Source organism: Erpetoichthys calabaricus, chromosome 5, assembly GCF_900747795.2.
Source record: "Erpetoichthys calabaricus chromosome 5, fErpCal1.3, whole genome shotgun sequence".
NCBI lineage: Eukaryota > Metazoa > Chordata > Cladistia > Polypteriformes > Polypteridae > Erpetoichthys > Erpetoichthys calabaricus.
In genome coordinates this window covers 157,527,974-157,530,336 of record NC_041398.2, presented here as the reverse complement: position 1 = coordinate 157,530,336, position 2,363 = coordinate 157,527,974, and the positions used below count along the sequence as shown (strand labels likewise).

At 39.6% G+C, this 2,363-nt stretch overlaps 1 protein-coding gene across 1 annotated transcript; it reads left to right on the top strand.

Annotated features, from left to right (window-relative positions):
• Positions 1-493: 493 nt before the first annotated feature.
• On the top strand, positions 494-2,154 carry atoh1a (atonal bHLH transcription factor 1a). The gene has a single exon (XM_028803008.2). The coding sequence runs from the start codon at positions 561-563 to the stop codon at positions 1,452-1,454; it is 894 nt and encodes a 297-aa protein (XP_028658841.1). The 5' UTR covers positions 494-560; the 3' UTR covers positions 1,455-2,154.
• Positions 2,155-2,363: the final 209 nt, after the last annotated feature.

The window sequence follows — 2,363 nt, the reverse complement described above, 5'->3', positions numbered from 1 at the left end:
GAAGTGACTGTCCATCTTCCTGAATGGCTTTACCTATTACAACCTCCATGGCGAAAAGCGATGAACTTTTAACAGGAGCCAACTCATATAAACGTTTTGCAAATAATGTTCAAAGACGCACAACACTAGTTCTACTTAACGACCCGTAAATACTTTGGCGTTCGAATGTTATTGAACAGCTCCTGAAGTTGTGAGATGGTACAACCGCTTTTATACATGTTGAGTTTCACATAAAGCCATTAAGACTCTAGCAAATTCTTCTCACCCAGATTAAACTTTAAGAAAATCCACCCACTATTTCTTGTAATCTCTACAGTCGCACCCTCATAATTGTATATGATAATAAAGTTTCTTATTGGCTGGCTGCACGCGCCTGCCCGAGCGTGCCCATTGGTTAAACGACACGCGACCAACGCGAGAAAGGGGGGCTCTGGCGCGTGCCGGTTTTTAAACGGGCGCAGCGCCGAAAGTTACTAAAGAAGCGGTCTTGCACGCGACCAGAGCGGGGAGGAAAAGAAAGTGGGCATTCAAGAAAGTGCCTCTGCAGTATACTATCACCAATGGCTAGGTTGAATATGGAAGAATGGGCGACGGTGAAAGAGCTCCCCGAAGATGAGCAGTCAAGCTTAATGAGGGGCGAGCCCAGAGGTTATCTCCAAGGTTTAGCCCTTCTCGATAGCAGCGATCCACGCGCCTGGCTGGCTCCCACTCTGCAAGGCACTTGCACGGCACACGCCGAGTACCTGCTGCACTCTCCCGGAACATCTGCAGAAGCAATCCAGCATGATCTCCAGCACAGAGAAGCGCCCAATAAAAGGGGAAAGAATCCAGCAAAAGTCAGGGAGCTCTGTAAACTCAAAGGAGTCGCACTGGACGATACAAATTGCAGGCAAAGAGCCCCATCAAGTAAATTGGTCAATGGGGTCCAAAAGCAAAGGAGGATTGCTGCAAATGCCCGTGAGAGAAGACGAATGCACGGTCTGAATCATGCATTTGATGAACTGCGCAGCGTCATTCCTGCATTTGACAACGATAAAAAACTTTCAAAATACGAGACTTTACAAATGGCCCAGATATACATTAACGCCCTTTCGGAGCTTCTGCAGGGACCAACTGATCAGCCAAATACAGACCATCGATCAGCTTACGAAGGCGCAAGTACACGGTCTTCAACAAACTGCAGAAGATATGCATCAGCCGGTTATTCTGTGCAAATTAATCCTCTTCAATTTCCCTACGAAGAAGGATCCTTCTCCACAATGATAGTTCAGGATACACTTTCGCCAGCTGCTAAATCAAGCTCAGACGACAGTAAAGCGTCTCCAAGATCCAACAGGAGTGATGGAGAGTTTTCTCCTCACTCCCATTTCAGTGATTCAGATGAGGCCACTTTGGAGTTACAAAGTGAAGATGAACTGTCAGAACTCAAACTGGAGAGCCCGCATAAATTCTAAAGCAAAGAAAATTTGTTTATATTTTGTATATTATAATTCATTGTAGGAGTGCGCATTTTGTAGTTGCATTTTAAAATGGCTTTTTAAATGTTTGACTATAGGGATTATATTGTCTCGCTTTTCTGCAGGGGGAAACAAAGAATAATAATAACTGCCAATATATTGCCTGTATTTTGTCCCTGTGGCCTATGAATTATTATTATTAAGATGATTATTTTTTGCCATTTGTACCCTACATATGCGCTTTGTGCTATAGGCTCTCGGTGTCAGATTTTATTGTCTTCCAATACTGAGCCTTCGGCCCTCAAATACATGAAACGTAAATATGTATTTGCCTTATAATGTACATATTAATAAATATAGAATTTTGTAAATCCCCATGTCAATGTGATCAACTTCTAAAGTTATTGCACGCACTTTAAACGTTTTTTGGCTTAAGAAATTGCAAGGCTTCATGCTGTAAAAATACAAAGGGAAAATGCCAATTAAAAAGTCTTAAGCGACTATTCATGTTGAGTACCATTTTATAACGCATTTGTAAAAATTGATAAAGTTGTTTGATTGGTTGCTATTTTTATTGCAGTTTGGGGCTATATTATTTATTTCTGAGTGGTTGCTTCTGTTCACATTTTATTCATTTTTTTACGTGAATTCTTTTATTGTTATTTCGCATATATATTGACATTGTTTATGTACTTTGTTTTGTATATAAATTTCAGTTTTCTATATAAATAAAATTGCAATGTTCAATATGGTGTAGTTAATTAAATACTTAAATGACTTAAATATTTTAAATGGAAAAACTGTATAAGAAACCAATACTTAAAACACATACATACATACATACATACATACATACATACATACATACATACATACATACATAAAACAAAACTATCACTTATTTTG